Source organism: Cervus elaphus, chromosome 14 (assembly GCF_910594005.1).
Source record: "Cervus elaphus chromosome 14, mCerEla1.1, whole genome shotgun sequence".
Taxonomy (NCBI): domain Eukaryota; kingdom Metazoa; phylum Chordata; class Mammalia; order Artiodactyla; family Cervidae; genus Cervus; species Cervus elaphus.
Window position 1 is genome coordinate 38,992,547 of NC_057828.1, and position 23,521 is coordinate 39,016,067.

At 37.2% G+C, this 23,521-nt stretch overlaps 2 protein-coding genes across 4 annotated transcripts in view; one reads left to right on the plus strand and one right to left on the minus strand.

The window, feature by feature from the left end:
- Window positions 1-17,239, plus strand: part of C14H1orf112 (chromosome 14 C1orf112 homolog) — a 49,223-nt gene extending 31,984 nt beyond the window's left edge. The window contains exons 14-25 of one of the 2 annotated variants that reach the window (XM_043923057.1): window positions 772-854; window positions 1,205-1,256; window positions 2,770-2,859; window positions 7,053-7,238; window positions 9,023-9,145; window positions 10,265-10,360; window positions 11,907-12,020; window positions 13,604-13,708; window positions 14,326-14,406; window positions 15,250-15,369; window positions 16,438-16,664; window positions 17,103-17,239. In XM_043923057.1, coding sequence (XP_043778992.1) covers window positions 772-854; window positions 1,205-1,256; window positions 2,770-2,859; window positions 7,053-7,238; window positions 9,023-9,145; window positions 10,265-10,360; window positions 11,907-12,020; window positions 13,604-13,708; window positions 14,326-14,406; window positions 15,250-15,369; window positions 16,438-16,626 — 1,239 coding nt within the window. In that variant the 3' untranslated portion in view covers window positions 16,627-16,664; window positions 17,103-17,239. The remainder of the gene's footprint in view (window positions 1-771; window positions 855-1,204; window positions 1,257-2,769; window positions 2,860-7,052; window positions 7,239-9,022; window positions 9,146-10,264; window positions 10,361-11,906; window positions 12,021-13,603; window positions 13,709-14,325; window positions 14,407-15,249; window positions 15,370-16,437; window positions 16,665-17,102) is intronic. The other variant, XM_043923056.1, reaches the window with a different exon arrangement.
- The window catches only part of SCYL3 (SCY1 like pseudokinase 3), a 39,038-nt gene continuing 32,289 nt past the window's right edge, over window positions 16,773-23,521 (minus strand). For both annotated transcript variants that reach the window (XM_043923058.1, XM_043923059.1), the window contains exons 11-14: window positions 21,870-22,041; window positions 19,411-19,569; window positions 17,934-18,604; window positions 16,773-17,475 (exon numbers count right to left, since the gene is read on the minus strand). In XM_043923058.1, the coding sequence (XP_043778993.1) occupies window positions 17,416-17,475; window positions 17,934-18,604; window positions 19,411-19,569; window positions 21,870-22,041 (1,062 nt within the window). In that variant the 3' untranslated portion in view covers window positions 16,773-17,415. The remainder of the gene's footprint in view (window positions 17,476-17,933; window positions 18,605-19,410; window positions 19,570-21,869; window positions 22,042-23,521) is intronic.

Sequence of the window (23,521 nt, forward strand, 5' to 3'; positions counted from 1 at the left end):
CAGAAAACATTTGGGGTGGAAAGGTATGGAAAGACAGTGTGAGAAGAAGAAAAATGGGTATGATTTCACCTCATTCAGTTTCTTAAAAAGAAACAGAGAATAGCAGAATGTAGTACCAAGTCTCTTACAGATCCTAGGCTTAATGTGTTTGTTTTTTTTTTAACTGAAATTGTTTGTTTTGGTTTTTTAAAAATTTTTGGCTGCACCATGCAGCACATAGGACCTTAATTCCCCAACCAGAGATCGAACCCATAACCCCTACAGTGGAAGCATGGATTTTTAACCACTGGACCACCGGGGAAGTCCCTTTTTACTGGAATTGGATTAGAAAAGATATTGATAAAATTCTAGGAAAGAAATTCTTAAAATTTATTTAAAAATCAGTATCATTTATGATATTATAAATGGGTAATATTCAGCACATATTAAATATTGTCTTTGAATAGGTTATAAGACAGAAACAGAAGTATAGGCGTGTGCATTACATATATTGTTTTAGAGACTTCAGCCTACATACAGGATTTTTGTGGAGCCTAGTGACTGAGTTACCACATTGACAATCACTTTGCATCTCCATAGCCTAGTCCAGTGCTGAACATGTAGGTACTCAATAAATGTTGAGGGGCTGGCAACATAGATTCTTTCAGACACTAGAAAGTAGAGCTTTCCTATTGAGGATCTGTTGGGTTTTTTTGGATTGTGACAGTATTTTGTTGTTTTGAGAAGTGTTATATTAATGATGATTTATCATAACCATTTGATTTTCATTAGGACACTGCTCTGTTGAATGCTGTTCTTAGTGCTAATATGATCACCTCTTTGCTGGCCATGGACGCATGGTGCTTCCTTGCTCGGTACAACATACTCTTTAAAATTTTGGGGTTGATTTACTGTAGTGATTGATAGTAAATGACTTTATACTTGTAAGTTTATAGAAGATTAAATCTTGATAATCCTTTAACAGCCCCCCAAAATGGCTTGATTTCATATCACAGCACTGAATTAGGGACTGAGTTCCCTCTTTCCTTTCTTTGGCTCAGATCAACAGAACCTATAGCTTAGGTAGTTTTGTATGTTGTGATAGTCCTTTGCCATGGAAGTAACTGCAGTTTAGAATATTTAGTGCTTTATGGTAGTTCATCTTGCTTTTCTGAATAATTGTATAAATAGTTGTATGAAGATTGCCTTCTCTTTTTTGTCACAGATATGGGACTGCTGAACTCTGTGCTCATCATGTGACCATAATGGCCCATCTGGTAAGTAGAATTATGAAGCCTAAAACATTCAACTTCCATGCATTTCCTTTAGGGATATGATAATCTGAAAGAATGTGAATATAAAAGGAGAAATAACATGTTAGCTAAATGATTTTGACAGTAAATTAGTTTCTTTACTCTGCATTAATGCTGATGCTGGGCTTCCGTGGTAGCTCAGATAGTAGAAAATCTGCCTGCAATGCAGGAGACACAGTTTCAGTCCGTGGGTTAGGAAGATCTTCTGGAGAAGAGAAAGGCAACCCACTCCAGTATTCTTGCCTGGAGAATTCCATGGACAGATGAGCCTGGCAGGCTATAGTCCATGGGGTCGCAGAGTCAGAGACTACCGAGTGACTAACACTTTCACTTTCAATGTTGATGCTATTGAGAAAAATATATTAGAAAGATTGTAACACTGGGGAAATTGTCTCATATTTTCAAAATTTTATGGAGTTTCATTGATCTGGGGAAGAAAAATTAGGTTGTTTGAGGATAAATTTAAAATTGAATACAAAGTAGAGAATAGGAGTTAGCTTAATGTTGATGACCCAGAGTTCTTCTTACTCTCCCCTCCTTACTCCCTCCCTCTCCCGGGCCCCTCTCTCCTGCCCCAACCCCCTCTCTAATATGACTTAGACATTCTGACTCTTGATTTTGTTGTATCTCTTTCTGAGAAGAACTAAATGTGATAGTAATTGATACCTTTTGGGTAAAGAAGTAATGTGAATAGATACAAAGAGAAAATTAATGATGACTTATGTTAATCTTTTCAGTGTTGATCTTTTGCTTTTAAATACCAAGATGTTTTTGTTCCATATAAGATGGGCATGACTGGTTTGTTCTGTTTTTAGTCTCTGGATTTTGATAAGATTTTGTGTGGGCCATGTGTCTTTTGTTTTTCAGTAGAGTCATTGTTTCATATATTTCTCGGTTTACCCTATAAGGATATTGTAGACTAAATCCACTGAGGTGCATGAAAACCAGGCAGCTGACATCTGTGTCTCCATGGCTAATGGTCTGGAGTGCTTACCCAGTTTTTTTCTAAATCCTCATCACATCTTGCACAAAACAGTGACTTTTATGTTATTTGTATCATAACTACTTTAAATAAAAGCTTTCCTAGCATATTATGATAGGAATTTTAAATTCTTTTAATTACACTTCCATCTTATAGTTATATTCACCGCTGTGCTTTTGTGCTTAGACTTAAAAAAATTTCACAAGTTATCTTTCAGTAGGGGGATTAACATATCAAGTTATAATAAAAATAAATAAAAATAAATAAAAATTTCTAATTACTAGAAATAGAAATTCCAAAGTATTGTTTTTAAATATATCAAAATTGTTTCCATATTACAAAAGTAATCTAGGTTCATGGAAGAGAAAAAATTAGAGGGAAGTGCCAAATCAAAAATCCATGTTATTTCCCAGAAAGAGCTATTGTTAATATTTTGGCTTATAAAAGCTATGATTTTAAGTGTTGATCTCTGCTCTCTCTCCTTTCTTTTCCCAGATAAAATCTTGCCCTGGAGAATGTTATCAGCTCACCAACCTATCAATACTATTGAGGCGTCTCTTCTTCTTCATGGCCCCACCCCAACAGGCAAGGATATCATCTTGGTCACTGTCTTTGAGCAGCTGCTGAGAATTGGATTCAGATACTTTTGAAGGCTTTTTCACCTCCGTTTATTCTACATGTAAATGTTGACATGATCTGAATGTAAATTTTTAATGTATTGATTGCTTTGCTTATTGCTTTTAGGTGGATTTAGATTTTGATTAAGAAAAGCCAGAGCTATACAGGAGTTAAAGTGATAAAAATAGATTTTATTCAGAGCTGTTGCAATAGGAGAGAAGAGATTTCAGTGTAGAACTGGGCTCAGTTCTGAATACAGCATAGACTAGTGTGAATCTAGGGTCAAGAAGCAGGGTAGGAGTCCATGGATAAAAATTCCTAAAAGGAAACATCAGAGGTAAGGGGGTCATTCTGGCTTGACCAGATTCTTGCTGAACACAGACCAGGATGATCAGATACTAAAGGTGAGGGATTCTTTCTAAATTTAGGTATGATTCTTGCTAAAACTGGATAATGCAAGACCCAGAAAAGATGGATACAAGCCCAGGGTCAAAGGCTTCTCAAGAAGAGAGCTAAGAAGAGCTTGACTTAAGATTGGTCAAGGAGAGGGTCTTTGTCAGTGTCTTTGCTGCAAGTTACAGATAATCATTCTGTCTTCTGAGAGAACAAGATGGCGGAGGAGTAGGTGGAGGTTCAGTACATCTAACTCTGTCTTCTTTCTTCTTATTTCTAATACATTTAAGATACTTGGAATGAAATGGTTCTGTATCCCCTGTCCCTTTGACTTATTTTGAAGAGCTAGAATATTACTTATGCTTTAAATGAAAATGATAACTCTTTTCTTTTTCAAAGTAAACAAGTTGAACTTCCTGGGGAAAACTGGAAGCATAATGAGCCTTAGTTGTTTGCCATTGTGAGGAAGACAAGCTCTGCATGACAGAGAGATTCTCCAGTTACAGGAGCTTTGGTAGCCTGGTGTAGTCCCTTGGATTAGTCACTTTGGAGCTCTTACGAGCTTTTTATAAAATACAGGTTCTAGGACCTAAACCTGTGAATAGAATGGGTATGGAGTGGTGGCTGTTAGGGGAGGCTCAGTAACTTGTTTTTGTTATTATTAAATTCCTACATGATTCTGACATGGATACAAGCTGGAGAAACACTAGGTTAGTGAACTGGGTTAAAGGCCTTGGTGTGAATCCTGACTTACTATAACCTTGGGCAAGTCATTGTTTCTGAAACTGTTTCCCTGCCTACAAAGTGACAGAAATGTGTAACTATTTTGAAAATTTTCATAAGGATTTAGAGATAATATATACGAAATACTTGGCATAGTGCCAAGTTTAAAGGGTACTCAGTAAAGGCTGAGTTATTTCTGACTAGAGTGTTTACCCCAAGTCCATGCCTGCTTTCCTGCCAAGAGAGGATGGCAGGGCAGCGAGGAGCCACACTGACTTTCTGGCCCTCTTCCTTAGGTGTCTCCAAGGCAGAACAGCACAGCCGGCCCACCTCATAGCCCTCCAGAAAACAGGTTAGAGTTGCTGTTCATGCCTCTAAAACTCCTGAAGAATTGTGTGCTCCAAATGCAATTTTAATACCTTCCACTCCCCTATCAAAGATTATACTCTTGGTTCCTGGTATATGGTTCTTCCTAGAAGCCCTGTTAACTGGCAGGCCCTTCCTGGAGAAGTGGGATTTGGAAGAGATCCTCCATTTTCTCACTTTATAGGAATAAAATTCTTTTCTCAGAGTTGAGAAATTTTAACTTTTAGGATAATACAACTCAGAATGAATTAGCCCCAAGTGAGTTCTAGAAGGTTTGTTATAACAAACTCTGGTGTATGTTTAGAGATCTCTTACATACTTCTCAGTTTATTCTGAAATTTCCAAATAATTGCAACTATCAGATATGAAGTTATGGATAAATGAGGGTTACTTGTAACATTTTCCTTCATTTCCTTCATTTATCAAATACTGATTTTTCCTGCTGTGTTCAAGTTACTGTATAACAGTAGAAACCTGAATTTGAATTCCTGTTCTGAGAGTCCTTGGGAGAGTTAGTTATCCTAAAATTGAAATATTATTACTTAGATGGCAGTTGTGAGACTCAAGGAGATATAGAGTGTATATATGCATCAAGTGAGCATTTAACAAGTGTTAGTTCTTCTCTCATGTCATGTCATGTCAGCTGTTTTTCCTTTTCTCTTAAGACAATCCAGCATCTTAAAGGAAGCAGCAGGGAAACCTGTATTTTTTCAGACTATACTATGGACCAGGTTTTGCAATAGGCACTTTAATTCTTTTAATCCTTACCTCAGCCTTGTGGGATAGATATGTTATGTCCATTTTATAGATGAAGATTCAATAACTCAGGATAATTAAAGACCTTCTCCAAGTTCACACATAATAAATGACTGAGCTAGGATTCAGATAAGATCTGTCTTGCTCCCAAGTCTGTGCTCTTTCCATGGCTCCCGTATTGTTTTTAGCTGGTTTTCATGCAGCTGCCTCAGGGGCCTCCTCTGTGGGATGTTGCCTCTGTCTCCTTACTCCCTTTTACCCTAGGAAATATGCTTTTTTATTTCCTGAAGTTACCTGAGGGGAAAGGATATAGTATGTCTGGTTGAAGCACATTGGCAGCTGTGCTACCATTTTTATGTAAAGGAAAGATTATATATTTACATTTTAAGCCTACTGGTGTATTTTTCTCTCGGTGTTAAGGAGGGAAGTCATGTGCTCTGCACATTAGATCCCCTTATATTTCACTCCTTGTGAACTGTCAGCACTAGCAGTTTTAAATCTTGAAAACTGTGTTGAGGCCAAGGTTTTCAAACCCAGAATAGTAAATATATAAATCAGTCTTTGTATGTAACAGATCTTGGTAACACCAACCTATGTTGTCCAGGGTGTTATTATTTATAGTTCTATTTTGGAAAGGGAACTCATTCACTCACTGGACTTTATTATAAAGAAAGGTCTTGTTTGAATTGATGTTAGTTGGCACAATTCTCTTGGCTTTCCTGATGCAGTTTGGTTTCATGAGTAAAGCTGCCTATTATAATAGATGCATAGCTCATGAAGGGATCCATTTTTCTGGCTTTATCAGCTGTCCCAGAAGATAGCCATGTAATTTCTCCCTTGTTTTGACAGCTAAGTATTTTCTCCAAACAGATAAAATTCAAATATAAATATGATATATAATGTAGAAGAGTTTCTCTATCAGATTTAATACAGTGGTGTGTTTTTTCTTTTCTCATTTTTGATGTAAGAAAATTTTTAATTCAGCAAGTAGATTTTGAATATTTGTAAACGGAATTATTCTTCTTGAAAAATTAAATCAGTATTCCTAGAGTATACCTTAATTAGTAATTAAGTACACCATTGCTTTTGCAGTTTTTCCACCAGAAACTGATTTAACAGTTTAGCTCTTTCTTAAAATAACTTTTGTTTGCCATTTTTATCTAGTCCGTTAACATGACATTTTAAAACAGTACTGTTTTTCTGTTAACCTGGCAAACACTTTGAATTATTTCATTGGTGGAATCGTTTTGCCAATCATACTGTTCTGAACACTTGCGAATGAGTTTCATATGTTGTCTAAAGTAGAGCAGAGCTGGTTAGCCCATTGGAAAACTGAACCTGTGACCTTTGCTTCTCTGTGATAGCTAAGTAGTAAGCCACAAAGTTTGGCTAAATCAATCTTGTTGGTGTATTTTGGACTATTACTTTCGATTTAGCTGTACAAGTTGTTGAGTACACAGATTCTTAGGAAAAAATAGACTTATTGGGTAGAAGCATTTAAAATAGCTGACATGACTAATAATGAAATACATTATTTAACATTTCTTAATGCATTTATATAGTGTTCCACTTAACCTGTGTTTTTCAATTTGGAAAAAAATGCAAAAACAAAAATAACAACTAAAATGCATGTTCATCTAGGCTACATTGATCTGGTATCTTGTGATACTGTTATGTAGTTAAGAACTGATATTTTTTGTCATACCACCCACACAGCATGTGGGATCTTACTTCTCCTACCAGGGATCCAACCTGCACCCCTGCACTGGGAGTGCAGAATCAGAGACTTAACCATTGGGCCACCAGGGGAAATCCCAAGAACTTTAAAAAAATATTAAATATGGAAGCTAATACTTAGCTTTGGTGTATCAGTTCACTAGACTGTCTTATGTTACTCTTGTTTTTTTAACAATTAATTTCAGGTGGAGTTTATCCAGAGATTTCCCCCAAAAGAAACAGAAAATCTGCTTCTGTGGCAGTATATTTCCTTTCAGGCATTACCTGCTGAGCTTAGGAAACAAACTGCACTTGAGGTCAGCAGAGCGGGTATTGCATGGTGTAGGAAATGGCTAGGCAGTAACCGCACGCTGGAAGAACTTGAGTCTCTGGTAAGTGCATTATGATGGCCTTGATTCATTCTGTAGCTGTTTATGAAGCTGTTTTAGTTACTGGGGATGTGTTGTTAAAAAGACACAGTTTGTGCCCTCAGAATCTAGCAAGAGTTTCATATTTCTACACTGTAAGAGTCTGTGAGAAATGTGCTATTATCTTGATTGAGGTAAATATGAGAGGGGAGGGTGGAAAAACATGAAACACATTACAGAATATTTTATTTGTAGTATATTTGCTGACATATTTCTAGATTTGGTAGAGAAGATTCTTCTTTTTGTACAACCCTCATTTTATGCAAATCTCTTCTGAGTCTTTATGTACCTTTCTATTTAGAATGCTCCCTCTTAATGAAATAAAAAAGAAGTTGATCTATAAGTTAAAGTACAGTTTTAAAAACTGAATATAGTACATGTTTGGTGTTTATTTGCACATTCTTTGATTCATTCATTCAGCATATTTTGAGTGCTTATATGTGCCAAGTTCTGTTTAGGCATTGGAGATAAAAATATATCAAAGAACAAAACCAACAAAAATTCCTTTTCTCATGGACTTACATTCATTAGCTATGGACAGAGAAGTAACATGTATATATATATGTAAAACTTATATATCAGTTTGTGAGAAGAGACAAATCAAGGCAGGATGGGCACAGAGCATTCAAAGGAGTGAGGGCTTATTTGCAATTTTACATTGAGTTCAGGGTTTTCTTGAGACGTATATTTCTAAACTGAGTGTAAATGTTCTGATACTTTCTTACATAGTGGCATTTGACCTTAATCATCAAGATAATTTAAAACATTTACATATATTGAAAGGAAATATTTCTGTGTGCCTTTATTTTAAGAAACCTATTAAATACCTCCTTAGGAGATGGTGAGATTGTTCAGGTTTTGTGTTCATTATGCACAAATTTCTATAGTAAAGACAAAAACTTTTGTATTAGATAAAATAAAAGCACCTATTTTCTAAAATTCAACAAATCCTTTGCTCTATGACCAAAACTAGATCAGCAAGTTATTTAATGTTTATTGTAAAAGGAAATAAGTAAATCATAAGTTAAAAGCCGTGTGGTGATTACATAAAATTAAGTGTGGTTGTTGAAGTATAATGGACGAAGGGCAAAATTACTGATTGTTCCGACACCCCAACCAACCCCATTCCTGGCCAGAGAGACAGACATTTGATATATCATTAAGAGTGAATCCAGGAAAAATTATCTTTTGTTTTAAATTCTAAATAGTGTACTTAGGTACTATATTTGTTTATTGAATGCAGTGTTGCTAAAAATTTTAAAGATTAATTATACAACAAGAGCGACAATAATTTAGTAAACTTTGAAAGGTTACTAAGTACATAATATGAAAAAAGTTTAGTTGATAAATAGTATGAGTTAGCTTGACCATATTGGCCATTTGTATCAAGTCTGTTTATTAAAATATGATGCAGTTTTCATTTTGTTAAATTTTCAACCTAAAAGGGAAAAAAAAAATTTAGGAAAATGAAGCAAATGTTTCTGTGTATAAGGAAAAGTAGTTTTAACAAAATATATTGGGTGGCCAAAAATTTGTTTTGAGTGTTTCTATAACATCTTAACATCTTATTTGGCCAACATGATACATGTATTAAAGACATCACTGAAAAGATGGCTTTGGGTCTTAGAAATACACTTCTAGTGTTTTTATGAAGAGTTATAAGTAACTCAAAACCTGCAGGTAATTGGGTTCCATCTCCTTTAGACTGATGTCTACACTCAGGTCCTTTCCCTGTCTCTCGTCTTTAGAACCCAGTGCTCTCTGCTCTGCTTGCTGTATGTAATTCTTCTGGTGAAGCTCTGGATATGGGGCAGCAAACTGCAGTTAAGGAAGTTGGAAGTCAGCTTTCAGTTCTTTTAAATGTTAAACTGGTAAGGAAAGCAACTGTAATCATTTCACTAAAGAACAAATAAAATATTGGAAAAGAGAATGAAATTTCCATACAGAGTAAAATGTATGTAATTTCTTTAGGTTCTTGGTAGCACTTGTGATTAGAACTTAAAAATACCTACTTTTACTCTTTTAGCCAGTTCTATTTAAGTGTGATAGAATTATATTAATAAAACTAGAAACTAGTGAAGTGACAGTCTAGTTACTATTTTCAAGACCAGTTGGACCCTATTTTGTTTGTTTGTTTAATTTCTTCTCCTACTGTTTTTTCTTCTTTCTTTGTTTGCTATGGCATGTTTCTGTGATTCTGGAGTTCTTTTATAAAATCTTTTGAGCAGTGGAGAGTGGTCTGGCTTAATAGTAGAAGGGGCAAGCAAATGGATGTGTCTAACTTGTATTCCTCTTCTCCAGAAAAGCCAAAATCAGGCTAGAATTAGAATGATATGTGTCCCACAGATGATTGTAATTTAAAAATCATATTTACTTAAATATCTAACTATGACATTGATAAGTTGAAATACTGGCCTCTGGTGTCCCAGTCAGTGGAAGGTGAAGAGGCAACATTCACATTGTGAAATAATAGAAATGATTTTGCAGATGATATTTTATCATTAAAGTTTAAGTATATGGTTAGATTTCCCTGTTTCAGCATTTTAGCTTCAAGTGCTTGCCCCCAATCCTCATTAAATCATTCAATAAATATTCACTGAGGATCTTTCTTTCCTGGTGATAAATCTTACAATATCATAATAGAAGCAACAGTTATGGAGAGAAATGGAATTTTAAGATGACTAAGGAATAAGCAAGCTTTTTCTAAGACAGATAAAAATAATGAGATGCCTATCTGAATTAAATCTGGGTTTAGAACTTGACTATACTTTTTCCTAACTGTATGTCTAGAGGAAATTATTTAACCTCTACTCCTTTTTCTTAGTAGTAAAGTGAGGGTAATAATACCTGCTTTATAGAGTTGTAAGGAATAAGTGAAGTAATAAATATGAAGTGCTTAGCATATTTCCTGGAATATAATAAATATGAATGTTGCTAGTCCCATGTAATGGAAAATTTTCACCAAAATTATTTTGTGCTTCTTATTTAAGGTAATAGGTCAACCTTATGTTCAACAGACACTCAGCCTTTTACTTCCACTGCTGGGATTTTTCATTCAAGCTCTAGATCCTCAGCTGATAAGTCAGGTAAGAATAGTGAGCAAGCTATCTATTCTCTATCTCTTTGATACTGAATTGTCAGACCTGTTTTGTTGTTGCTGGTAACTGCTTGGGAAACCCTGAGATTAGGAGTCAGTTCACGTGGGAACCCTGCCTTCATAGCCTTTTCAAAGGTGTGCCAGAAGCTGTTGTTGAAGTTGTGTTAGTCACTCGTCCTGTCCAATTCTTTGGGACCCCATGGACTGCAGGCCACCAGGCTCCTCTGTCCATAGGATTCTCTAGGCAAGAACACTGGAGTGGGTTGTTATTCCTTCTCTAGGGGATCTTCCCAACCCAGGGATCGAACCTCGGTCTCCTGCATTGCAGGTAGATTCTTTACCATCTAAGCCACTAGGGAAGCCATGGAATAAAACCAACATGGACTTGAGGATAATCCTCATTATTTCTTTGAAGAAATAAAATGAGGAGCACTACTGAATTTTTTCTCTGGTCCCTAGCTTTCATGGCTGGACCTGGCAGAACCAGGGCCACTGGGGGATCCTTGTGATGTTGCCTCAGGTATGCCTTGCTTTGGGTGGGTATAAGTGATGAAGAGATGGAAAAGGGGAGAAGGCCTTCATCTTACCTGAAGTGATTTGAGGATTTGGAATGAGTTCATACTAGACAGACTTGATCCTCTAATTCAGTTGGCTTAAGCTTACTGTCACTTAAGAAATAAAAACTATTCTGAGGTAAAGCTAGTCCTTCTTATTTAGGAAGTTATAGCATATTGCAGAGAGTGAGACTAGCAACACCTTGTTTTTAGTAGCTCTGGTTTTGGTTGTGTACATGAAGAACTTAGCATTAAAAAATGTTTACTAATTAGATATATTTTTAGTTACTAGATATGTATTTACAGAGAATATAGTAAAATAATTGACTCAAATATGTTTATTCTGAAGATTCTTTTTTGAAAAATAGTGATAGTTTTGATGTAATTGTACCTACCTTTAAAAAATCCAAATAACATTTTAAAATTTCAACATATGTCAATTATTCATTGAGACATTGCTTCCATAGAAGACTATCTCAGTGTCCTTTACACCAGGCAAACTTTGACCTCCTGACTAGGTTCTGCTCTCCTGTTTTCAGCATAAGCGCTAAGGAAGATATTTTACATTTTTAAAGGTTTGTTAAAATATATATATATGTATGTATGCCACAAGGAACCATCTGGCCCTTTACAGAAAGTTTGCCAATCCATGTTTAAAGAATGAACTTCTCCCTCTAGAATTTAAAATACAAAATAATTTTTAAAGATTTAAAGGAAGAACACTGGCATATTGTTTTTCAGAAACACATGAATTTTTAATTTTTTATTTCAATGGTTGGTAAAACTAATATTGTGGTAGTAACTGAATGAGTGATTTTATTGTTTTATTCAGATTCCACCTGTGAAGTGTAGGCTTTGTAGAATGTTTGACTGTCCTGGGTTTGGTTTTGTTTCCTGTCCTGAATACCCATCAAAATCTTAGTCGTGTCTCTACAAAGCACTTGTTTTATAACAACTATTCTTTGGTCTTTGCATCTTCAGGTCATAACTTTGCAGACCTCACTGCTTAAATTAGAGCCTCCTGACCATGTTCGACTGGCATTTCTGGATTTTCTCTCTTCTCTGGGAAAACTTTTTATACCTCAGACTATCCAGGTAATACTCTCTTAATCCTGTTGTTCCCATGTTAACAAAATCTCTAATAATTACTGAGGGATTTTCAGGCTTTAATTTCTGGAATTCTGTGGATTGCTGACAAATGAAAATTGGAGAAAAACTATTTTGTGAAGAGAGGGTGACTGTCTTAGTAGAACTCATGTCAAGTCATTTACTTTTAGAAAAATGTTGACATACAAATAATTTATAGAACTGGCTACAGTAAGATTTATGATAGTTGGGTTCTAGCATACAGAGTTCCTGAGGAAGGAAAATATTTATGTCTTCTAGGGAACAATGTATAGTGAGGAAATTGGGTGATTTATCAGTTATTCTCTTGGTTTCTATATCCATTAAAGGGAGCCTATTTGCTTTTTAGAAGATAGTTTTGAAAATTTTGCGAAGTACATATAGTTGACAAATACTTATTTATAAAACTGTAAAGGCCTGGTGATACACTTCTACTGAATCTTAAGACATATTTCACAGCAAAAAGAAGTCTTCCTCCTAAATTGAGTTTTTCCTTCCTTATTACTGTGGTCAAGACAATTCTAGACAGTTGACATTTTCCCCCTACTTCCAGGTCATACTATGAAGAGTTCAGTGCTGAGAACTTTTTATGTAAGTGGGGCAAAAATATGATAAATGTTTTCTCAGTACATGTTAAATAATTACAACCTTGAAACCAAAATTTGAACTAGTTTGTAAAGGGCTCTCTTGTTCAAAGGTAGACAATACCATACTGTTGGTTTTCATCACGTTGTGTTTCTTGAGGTAAGTGTAGACTTGACAGTTTCTTTTCAACTCTCTGGATAGAAGTATTCAAAGATACTTGCATTTGAGCTATCTTTTTAGCATAAAATGAATGTAAATGTATTCTGAAATTCTGTTTCATCAGTGCATAGCCATGGACCCTCATAGGCCCAAAACCTATGGAACAAATGTTTAATAAAAGCAGAAATCACCTTACATATTCCCAGAGTGAAGTTAAGATCTGAAGAAATTTGGGGGAATTCACCAGCATATGAGAGGCATTTAACCCATGTGATGTTGATTCATTTATTCATTCAAGAAAAAGTTCTTGCTATATGTCAGGTGCTGTTTTAATCCCTGAGGATTCAGTATTCAGTAAATCAAACTAATAAATACCCTCAGCCTGTTGAGCAGCAACAGACTACTAAAGTGGGGATATATGAAATGCACTGAATTGGTGGTGAGGGCTATGGAGAGAAATAAAGCAAGAGAGGGGGAAGAAAGGATGTACATGTGGGAGTAGAGTCTGAAATCAGACTTGGTCACTGGAATCCTCACCGTAGTGACATGTGGTTAACACCTGACGCTGAGGGACCACACCAGGCAGGTGCCTGAGGAAGGATCTCCAGGACAGGGGAAATGGGAAGCGAACTCCCCCAGCTGGAAGCTCTTCTGATAGGAGAGCTAGCACAAAGGCAGGTGGGGCTTTGAGCAAAGGAGGGACACGATTTAAATGTTTTATTGTGTTCCCTGGGACAGAATTATGGAAAACTGATAACAAATGTACTCTGCTGAGGTTCTCCTCTAATAAGGTTTGGTTTTCTTTGTAGGACAGAATTCTGCCCAGCCTGTCTTCTGTTTTTGCCTCACTGCTAGCTGACAGGAATTGGCTACTAGAACAACATTCCTTGGAGGCATTTACTCAGTTTGCTGAGGTAATTAATTAGAAGGCCAGTCTTATCACAGTGACCTCTAAAACATTTTCTGATATTGCAAAATATTCCAAAAACATGTATAGAGCTGCTTTTTGTATCTTAGCCATAAAATTTCTGGAGGTGATATTACTAGCCTTCTGTTTTACAGGATCTAAAAATGAAGGCCAGAGAAGGGAAGTGATTTTCCTAAGGTCCTCAGTAGTAATGATCAGAACAGGTATTCAGACCAGGTGTCCTAATTCAGATGCTGTTTGGGGTTGAATGATAATATATTTCATCTCCACCTTTCATGGGAGCTAAGTTGATGAACACAGATCTGTTAGCTCAGCTTTGTAGAGAAGGTGACTCCGCCCTGGGCTGCTTTTACTCTAACCCGCTATTGTACAATCCTGCCCTTCATCTTAATGGGGCCCAAAAATGTTGGGATGACTGGGCAGAAATCATTACAGCTCACAACTTTATACTTGTGCAGTCTCAAATAACCATGAGCTTATTATTTTTTGAGCGATTTTTCTTTGAAAGTTGCATTCTTTAATTAAAGTAGCTCTTAAAATTGTGTATTTCTTTTTGCAAGTTATTAAAATGTACTGAAATTAGTTTTATCAATCTTTTAATAGGGAACAACTCACGAAGAGATAGTTCCACAATGTCTTAGTTCTGAAGAAACAAAGAAAAAAGTTGTATCCTTTTTGGAGAAGGTATTTTATTTATATAGCATCCAAGTAGCAGTACAAATTTTGTTATCATGTTACTTTTTAAAAAATTATTGCCAGGTTGAATATCCTGTTAGCTTCTTAAGCAGTTGGGACCTCACTGCAGGTCAGAAGTGAAACACTTGGGTCACTCTGGCTGTAGTCTGGGATACTGCAGCATTGATCATCCAGGCCCAGAGATGAAGAATGTGGATCCCTCACCAGTAACCCACCATCATTAGACTCACAGGTGGAACTGTAGGCCCAAGAGGGTCATATTCACCACCATGATCCAATCAGGGCTTTTCCAAAGAGTGCCTCCCATATTTGTGTGAGCTTTGAAACTTACATGGGGACAGTGGTAGGATGTAAGTCAAAGGTTAACTGAAACACTAATAGAACAGTTAAACCACAAACTTACAATACTATGATAAAGTGAATTATGCTTAAGTACTTAATTTTCTTAAGAATATCTCACTGAAGTGGGCTATGTCTCTTTTTCATATATATGCATATATTACGTATAAGCTGGATGTAAGTGTATGTACATGTTTCTTTTAAAAATTTCTCACCCTATTCAGTGGAGGCTAGCAGATGATCTTTTTTTTTTTTTCCTGTAGGGAAGGTGTACACTGTAAAATATTTTTACCCAAATCACACTGAGGATAATTTTTCAGACGAGTCCAACTTACTTCCAGAATTTGCTTAGTTCACAAGCTGGGCCTTGTAGTTAAACATTCGGCACTTAATACACACAGGTCTTTTCAGTTTCTGAGCATCACACCATTTTGATACTGAGTTGAGAGCACTGATGTTGGTATTTACTTGGTTCTTCATGATCTCTGGCAGACAGGGTTTGTAGATGAAACTACAGCTGCGAGAGTGGAACGTATCAAACAGGAAAAAGGTACTTTCTGGGAGCCTTTTGCTAAAGTTACTCAAGAAGAAACAAAGATGTCATCTTTACAGGTATGGACTGCTCTTCAGTGTGGATCAAGCTTTAATAAAAAATTTGCTTTATTACTTATAAAAGTAGAACAGAATCTAGCGTGGTTCTTTGCCTCATACAGAATAGACATGTGAAATTGTTTTATGGTAGCTGCTCTTTTAAAAATCACATTTCTTCTTTCTGGAAGGCCAACACATAGAACAGAGGTGGGACTCCAAAAAGTTTTAAACATCATACTGAATATACCTTTAATATAACTTTCAATTATTTGCAGTAATCTTTGGAAAAGTTAAGTCTTTGTACCAGTGATGCTACAAATGCAGTAGTTTCTGAACCATAGATGAAAACTAATTCACATACCTTCTTAAATGTTTAGTTTGATCCTTTGCCTCATTCATCACAGTCCAGAAATTACATCTATCAAAAGGCAGAAGTCTGACACTTCCAAGGATATTCAAAATTGTTTGAGCACTAATAGTATATTTAGAACGGCAATCCATAATGGTATTTAAATATGTTACAACTCTTAAAAACCTAATAATTGGTTTTCAAGACATGTTAACTTTTTTATGCCTTAAATCTACAAAATTAAATATATCAGTAGTGTAAATAAGCCCTAAAGAATTTATATATTATGACCAACTTTAGGAAGACAATGACTTTAAAAACTGGCTCTAACCTTTCGTCCTCCTTTCAGTGCAGTAAAAGCATCATTATTAACTTAGCATGAAAAAAGGCATTTTAAAAAATTCATACTTGGGGCTTTTTTTGTAAGGACAGATTATATGGCTAAAGAACACTCACTCACCTGAAGTCACTGGACAAGGCAGCACCTCTTCGTTTCCTTGGACCCTGAGCATCAGTTGTGGTAGCACCCTGAATCCCTGTCGCAAATCAACACTGCCTTCATGTCTCTCTCCAGATGAATGCGGGGGTAGGGGTCTCCTGCCCTTGTGGGCCAATGACTAGAATAAAATTTTCATATAAAACTTTACAATTTTAGAATTTGTTCTTGTAAGCTTGAGTCCAAAAGGAAAGTTCTATTTGGAACAGGGATCATGGCATTACATGTTTTTCTCATTTGCCAGCCTTGTGTGAAAAGAGCCCGTCACGACCTCCCCTCGGAAGATGAGTACAGGTCAACACTGCAAGCAGCAACAGCAGCCTTGGAGGCGATCGAATTATTACTCCAGAAGTCTCCTCCTCCAGACTGGCTCCTGATGGAAATGGAGACACTTCAGGAAAGGATTGATAAGCTAAAACGTCAGGTACTCTAAAGTGAAGAGTTAGTGGACTTGACCACTTTGTCAACTAGGTAAATGAGTCGAATATGATTTTTTTGTTACTCTGTAGTACATTTTGTAAATGAAAATACTGACATCTGTACATGGTCTAACACATAAAACTTTTCTGAAGTTGAATTTAGTGAAAATAAGTCTTTATTTATTGGACATTTAGAGAGGAGGATTGTGGGGGATATTTCTCATTAAGGACTTTGGTACAAGGTAATACAGGTGGAACAGTCGGTAACTGCCCAGGTCTCCACAGGGCCACTCACTCAGATAGTACCTCTGTAAACAAATAAATAAGCTGCCTAAGGAAACCTTAGCAATTTAAAATCATTTATATACTTTATAGCTAAAAGTTTTTCAATAAGTTGTATTCCATAATAGAGTTTACTCTTCTGACAAAGAAATGGCACAGAATTAAGCTAATCAGCCTGAATTTTTGTATTTATTTTCTTTACTTCCAGAATTGCTCTGGAAGGAAGCAGTAAGTTCCACCTTTCCACAGCCACTTGCTCTTCACAGAAACTGGCCTCCGTCAGACGCACAGGCTCTTCCTCTGAGAAGGGCTGTGAACCTCTGCACTGCCCAGGGCTCTCCGCCAGCAAGCCAGGTCTCCTCTCACTTCCATTGGCAGACTGGAAAAAGAGCTCCTGACATGAGAAAAACAGGATGCTTTGGGGCTTTCTCATCTGCAGTGCCTGCTTCTGAGGTATTAGTTTGATTTTTTTGTTTCTTCTAAAGAAATCCTTTTTCCTGAAAAGTGACTTGCAGCCACTGTCACCAGCTGTTATCGTCCCAGTTCAGCTCACCATCTTCCCCCCAGCCTGCAGACTCTCCCTGCAACAAGAGCAAACAAGGGCACCTGCTGAAACAAGTCACATTCAGATTTAAAAGATCGGGGATTTATTTATTTTTTTTTTTTTTTCTAAAGATCGGGGATTTAAAAGGGGACCAACAAATAGATTTCTTCAAACTAAGCAAAATAATTTACTATAACAGAAATGTGAATTCTGTGGTTTTGCTATTACAAAATCACAGCATTAAAAAATAACTTTCACAAGGACTATTTAACACTTAGCCCAAGCACTTCTATTAATACATTTTCCTGGGCAAGAAAAGATGCCATTGACAGGAATTGATTTTGTTCATTTTCTGATCATGTTAATAAACCAGTTGTGGACATCAGTCTTCTCTCACTGGGAAAGAATTTTTTTTTTTTTTTAATAAATGGGACAGTATAGCTGCTGCCTGTGACGGAAATATGTAAACTAGTAACACAATTTAATAATTCTCACCTCAGTAATTTCTGCTGCAGCAAATTTTGAGGAAAAGTGCATCACTGGTGAGACATCCTTGTTGGGAACCACTGTTTCTGTCCTCAGTTCAGGCAAAATAAGAATAGCAGCTGAAGGCTTAATTTCTGGGATCATATCAGCAAACCAGTCCAACTCTGGGTCTTTTACTGGCTTCTTTTTTACCTGAATGGTAAACTCCTCTCCTAAACCCAGTTCTGATGGAACTTTAAGGCGCCTTTCTTGTGACAACACTTTCGGTGGCTTGGTTTGGTCTGGGTCATCCCTGCTTTGTGCAAGACTGGTCTTTTGGGGTAGGCTTGATTTCGAAGGCAAAGCAGGAGTGGCCTTTTGCTCCCCTGAGGTAACAGGTCTTGTGGCCATCATTCCACCTTCCAGATTTACTTCGGTATCTAAGCTGCCGGGCTCAAAGTCATCCCAAGGCTCCTCCTCTGCATTCAGGTTAGTGAGCGGGGACTGGGCAGCTGCGTGGGGATCTGGCGGACAAACCTCTGTGTTGACAGTTTTGTTCTCAGGCTCCTCAGGCTCGCTCCAGTCAGGCCACTCCTCAGACTTTTTAGAGCTTGATGGGAACTTTCCACTGTCTCCTGAGGTAATTTTCACATTGGAGATGCCATTGATGGGAAATTTGATAGGCTGAGAAAATTGATCACCTGTGGGGGATATGTACAAGAGTTATAAAATGTTGGTTAAGACATGCAATATATTTAGGAGAAAGTTAACACTGAAGAAATGTATAGACCCAATTCCTTGGAAATAACGCATGTGCACTGAACTATGAGATAGCCTAGAAGAACATAAACCAACAAAGATATAAGTTAAACAAATACTTAAGTTATGATAAAAGTTAAACAAATGTAATTTGATGGGCACATACCAAGCAACAATTAACTGAAGCACCTAATCCTTTACTAAATATTCAAACATACTATTTATCTATAACAAATACAAAAATGTTCTAGCCAGGCACTAATACCCTCAAGATGTTAACTATGTACACCTTGAGAAAGTGTATGCTCAAGTAGGCTGCCTCACTTTAACATATCCTCATTCTAAATAGATTTTCACAAGCGTAGTCAAGTCATGAAGTCCTTTGTAGTATGGTCTGACTGTGTGCTTAATTCCGAAAACTTATTTAATCACAGAACTCCTCTTTCATGGTACACCTGATAACATCTTCCAGAACTATCATACTTTGATATAATTTGGAGAAAGTCCCCAAAGTGAAGTATCTGGTGCAAAAAAAAATTCAAGCAATGTCTCCACCAGTTATGAAGAAAAGACAAGTATTTACCCTATAGTCCAGGGAAAACAGATGCACCCAAGCTGACTACATAATTGTAAATAATAAAGAATTAAGTCTCAATAGTCCCAAAGTGCCCTTTAGTTTCAGAATTTTAATTACTCAGGAAAACATTCACCAAGCAGTGGAACAGCTATATAAATTTAATAAATCTACCTGTCTGTAGAAGAGTACTGTAGTAATCTTGCGGTATGTGCTTCTTGCTGTTGATGGGCACGTTGTCAGAAAAACATTTAGGGAACATGCCAGGGGAGGGGTTCTTCAAGATTGGCAAGCTCTGACTGCGCTGGCTGCAGGTGACATGCACAGGAGAATCTGAAGATGAATAAAAACTCCAAAAAATGAAAGAGTAGTAAATTGCTTCTTTTCCTATCACGTTAGGTGAGCGACAGTTAAGAGTAGGGGGGTATATTGAACGCAGATAAAAGATAACTTGCTGGGAGAGGACATCTCTAAATATTTGGAGAGACACACCTACTATGGAAGTGTCCACATGGTGGGAAACCAAGGATTCAAGCATTAGGTAAGCATTTGGAATAGAGAGAGAAAACCTTTAACATACCTAGTTATAAAAGTTAACAGCCTTTAAAAACATCTCAGTGGTGATTTAAAACTGTCCTTGATTCTACTTTCCTTTTAAGAATAAAGAGTACAAGCACACGAATATGAATGTACTTAATGCCACAAAACTGTATACTTTAAAATGTTTAAAAGGGTAAATTTTGTGTTATGGACATTTAACTCCCAACTGGAAAAAGAAAAATGTTTTAAGAAAATGTAGTCTTTAGCACCTTTTAGAAAGTTCATATTCAAGAATGAGTAGTAGTCAAAAGGATCCTAGCAAAATTTTTGATTGCTTTGCCTGCCTTAGGAAAATGAGGGGGTGGTCTGGGCTGAGTCATCATAGGCCGCACTTCCCCTCCTCACCCCAAGTCCACCACCCTCTTACTTATTTCTGCCACCATCCTCCCTGCTGAAACCTACTAATTTTTCATATAAATTGTCTCCTTCTCTACATTGTCTTCCCTAACTCTGTTCATGCAGACTTATTTCCCTCAGGTATGTTTTTCATAAACCTTAGTATCAGCCTTCATAAGTCTGATCATGCAGGTAAACTATAAGAACAGAAGGAAAAAAAATCTAAGAGTACCTCCTTTATACATGCCCCTCTCCCAGCAGCCCCTCTGTCCTATAGGACAAGGGCCTCTCTACCATAAATCTGGGATACAAGCTGCCACCAGGGTCTCAGCCATCCTGGATGAAGAGTCTAACATGGCAAGTCAGTGGGATTAAAGTTTTCAGGAAAATCTATTTTAATAAAAACTTATCTGCTATTGATGCTTTGGTGCCCTTTTCTGTTTCCTATTCAGATTACAGAGTGATCCAAATGGAGAGTATTTAAATATCTAGAACCAGAAAACCCCATCCAATAAATAAAGTTGTTGGGAGTGGGGACTTCTGTTAATTCAACATGTAAAGTTGTCCCTAGAGACTGACCCCTAAACCTTTCCTCACAACTATGCACATCCTCTCCTCTGGCCAGAAATTCCTCCAGTATGAAAATGTAAGCCCGTCACCTGCTCCATGTGTGCTCTCTAGAAGAAAAACTGCTAGCAACAGACCTCACTCAGCTTGGCGTACATGTTTCATGGCTGAAGAGGTGGCGACAGTTTCTACATCACCCTCTTCAAGCTCCTCAGAGTCTCACTAACACTGACTCAGTAGCACTGAGGAAGTCAATGTTGCTTTAAAAATTCTCTTGGCAGCAAAATTAGAGAAAAGTCTGGCAGTTCTTTATTACTAATAACTGTTTCCATGCTCTCTACTCACTATCATTGAGAACTGAGTCAGATTTAGAGCTTTATAACATGGCCATCATCCTTCAGGATTATACAAAGGGGCAAAGAAGCAATGGCGCCGTCAGTACAAAATTCTTATTCTTGACTTCTATAGCCTATAAAGACCAGAAACTGCTGCTACTTGCCAGGTAATATTTCAATGGGAACATCAGAATTAAGGATTTTCTTCTCTTGATTTCCTCCAGTAACTAAAAATGAATAGCTTGTCACCTAACAGGCCATCAAAATCAAAAGAACTTAAAACATTTGGTATCACTAAGAACTGCTCCAGCCTTTTTGCAAACTGAAACTATTAAGATGTAAAATATTCTATATATTCTTTGACTCAGTAAGAAATTCAGAAAGGAGTGCAACAGCCATCAACAGGGAGGGAGGTCACTGAGTGAATTATAGTCAATGAGATATTAGGCAGCTATCAGTAAAACAATTATTAGGTAGTTATGTATTGACCTGGAGACAGGTCCCTGATAAGTTGTTACATGAAAAAAATCAAGTTGTGGAACTGTGCATAGTATTTTTTTAAAAATCCTATGTGTGTGTGTTAAAATACATTTGTGTCTTTGTGGGCTTGCAAAAAGGATGAAAGAATTCCCATTAAACCATTAAAATTGGTTACCTTAGATGCCCCAGAAGGAGGTGAAGGGGAAATTAACTTTTTCCTTTTAATTCATGTATCATTTGAATATAATCTGTGTTACTTGTATAATGTTTAAAATCTAATAAAACAATAACACTGGACCTTTTAATCACTCTTACCTTCTGGGGAAAGGTCCACAGTTTTAGTAAAGCTTGGGGCGGTGCGTTTGAAGATCTTGGTTCTCTCTCCTCCCACAACCACCTCTGGTCCAAGTAGCGAGACCAACACTGCCAGGCTGTGAAGAGTAATGGCCACGATGGAGTCGCTGGTATCACGCAGGCCCAGTAAAACCTAGGAGTACATTGGGTAGTAAGTTACATAACCATATTGCCTGTCTCTTCTCCCTTTCCCCCCAACCCCAACAAGTAGTTGGGCTGCAATCAGACTGTGTTTGTTCAACTGAACTTCATTTCTTAGATGTGTTCTAGGTCGTAGCTCTCTACATATTTGTGGTCAAGGACCAATATTTTCCCTTCCCAATCTAGCACACCCTGATACTTTTTTGAAGATACAATAAAAATGAAGTCAAATACATACATGAGAAATGTATTAGAAATAAGGTTACTCTGTTAAGTTGCTATAAAAGTTTTTAGATCATGATGCCTGTCGGCTCTTGCTTCCAGGCCACTGCCACAGAGTCCTCCTGAGGCTCAGCCCTTTCAAGTCTACAGCACCAAGTATTCCCAGGTGGTCTCCCATTCCAGTAAAACCAGGCCCGACCCTGCCTAGCATCTGAGCTCAGATGAGATGGATGCATTCAGAGTGGTAAGGCTGTAGACAGTTCCCCAAGTTCTTGGCAAATCTGAATACTCCAACCAAAAGACAGAGTTGCTGAATGGATTAAAAAAAAAACAAAAAACAAGGCTCATCTGTATGACGCCATAAGAGACTTCTCATGTAAGGACATACATAGATTGAAAGTGAAGGAACAGAAAAAGATGTTTCATGCAAATGAAAACCAAAAGAAATCTAGGGAAGCTATACTTAGACAAGACAAAATAAACTTTAAACCAAGTTTTGGAGGGGGGCTCCAAAATTACTGCAGATGGTGACTACAGCCATGAAATTAAAAGATGCTTGCTCCTTGGATAAAAAGCTATGACCAACCTAGACAGCATATTAAAAAGCAGAGACATTACTTTGCCAACAAAGGTCTGTCTAGTCAAAGCCATGGTTTTTCCAGTAGTCATGTATGGATGTAAGAGTTGGACCATAAAGAGAGCTGAGTGCTTTAGAATTGATGCTTTTGAACTGTGGTGTTGGAGAAGACTCTTGAGAGTCCCTTGGACTGCAAGGAGATCCAACCAATCCATAAGGGAAATCAGTCCTGAATATTCATTGGAAGGACTGATGCTGAAGCTGAAGCTCCAATACTTTTGGCCACCTCATGCGAAGAACTGACTCACTGGAAAAGACCCTGATGCTGGGAAAGATTGAAGGTGGGAAGAGAAGGGGACGACAGAGGATGAGATAGCTGGATGGCATCACCAACTCGATGGACATGAGTTTGAGCAAGCTCTGGGAGTTAGTGATGGACAGGGAAGCCTGGAGTGCTGCAGTCCATGGGGTCCCAAAGAGTCAGGCATGACTGTGCAACTGAACTGAACTGTATATCCCTGATGAATGTAAGATGCCAAAATCCTCAACAAAATTAGAAAACAAATTCAACAATACATTAAAAGGATCAGATACCACAATCAAGTGGAATTTTTTTCTAGTGATGCCAGGATGGTGGAACATCCACACATCAATGTAATACACTACATTAACA